This window comes from Histoplasma capsulatum (genome assembly GCF_000150115.1).
Source record: "Histoplasma capsulatum G186AR genomic scaffold supercont2.3, whole genome shotgun sequence".
NCBI classification, from domain to species: domain Eukaryota; kingdom Fungi; phylum Ascomycota; class Eurotiomycetes; order Onygenales; family Ajellomycetaceae; genus Histoplasma; species Histoplasma capsulatum.
In genome coordinates, this window is record NW_025544803.1 from 1,048,800 (window position 1) to 1,049,957 (window position 1,158).

The window sequence follows — 1,158 nt, forward strand, 5'->3', positions numbered from 1 at the left end:
CCGGCCATCCACGACCCTAGGCAGGTGAATAATCCCTCGGAACTAACAACTAACAAAATCCAAATAAAAATTTGTGGTGGACTGCGGTTTTCCGTTGTGGGGAGCTACTATCCAACCCATCGGGACGGACTGCACCGGGATGTCTTTTCTTCCCGTGAACTCTGTTCCTGCCTCCACACCAGTAATTATGGATGCTACAATGGGCAGCTCCAACAACTCCTCCTCACTTCTCCTTGATCCGTCGAAAACGTCACCAACTCAGCCTCACGCCTCGTCACCAAGCGGAGCTGCAGATAATGAAGGAGATGGTGGATATGGAACTGTCAATGGGAAATCTGAGAAGCGATGTATTAGCAGCCCTCGAATCTCGAATGCTGCCTCCACAGCCAGCCCTGGCCGAACGCATAGCCGAGAGGGTTCTTCCGTTCGGTCTTCGGTGCCTGAAGACAACACTGCGGTAGAGTCTGATGCAGATCCGGATGGAGGTTCTGAAAATGGCACAGATATCGGCGAGAGCACTCCTCCGTCGAAAAAGAAGAAGGGCCAACGTTTCTTCTGTACAGATTTCCCCCCGTGTACACTAAGTTTCACGAGAAGCGAACACCTAGCCCGCCATATAAGGTCTGTTCTGAATAATCCCCATATATCTTACCATGACAGCTAATGCGGAACGATATAGGAAACATACCGGAGAACGTCCCTTTCAGTGCCATTGTTCACGGCGCTTCTCACGCCTTGACAATCTACGACAGCATGCCCAGACAGTCCATGTGAACGAAGATATACCTGGAGACTCCCTTGCTGCTACGGGAACACGGTTTCAGCGCCAAATCCGTACCGACCGTGTCAGACCGCCAGGTAGAAACCGTGCTGGTACAGTGGGTAGTCAGGGAGGACATAGTCGTGGCCATAGCAGGAATTTATCAGCTTCAAGTATTGCTTCGACAATGTCTACTTACAGCCAAGCTCAGGAGATTCGCCGTCGCCCACCACCTTTGATGATGGCTGGTGACGGCGCTGCCAGAGCGAGGTTGTCACTTGATACTATGCACTCCCCGCCAAAGACGCCTCCCGCTCAAATCCACGGGATTCCGTCTCAGTCACCAGGCAGCGCTTTGTTTACACCTGCTTCTGCTACGTATCCTCCAGTAGATGGAG

General features: G+C 52.2%; 1 protein-coding gene across 1 annotated transcript in view; it reads left to right on the plus strand.

The window, feature by feature from the left end:
• Positions 1-199: 199 nt before the first annotated feature.
• Positions 200-1,158, plus strand: part of HCBG_02507 (C2H2 transcription factor) — a gene marked incomplete at both ends in the record, with an annotated part of 2,254 nt that continues 1,295 nt past the window's right edge. The window contains 2 exons of the mRNA XM_045429556.1: positions 200-621; positions 680-1,148. Of these exons, the coding sequence (XP_045289451.1) occupies positions 200-621; positions 680-1,148 (891 nt within the window). The remainder of the gene's footprint in view (positions 622-679; positions 1,149-1,158) is intronic.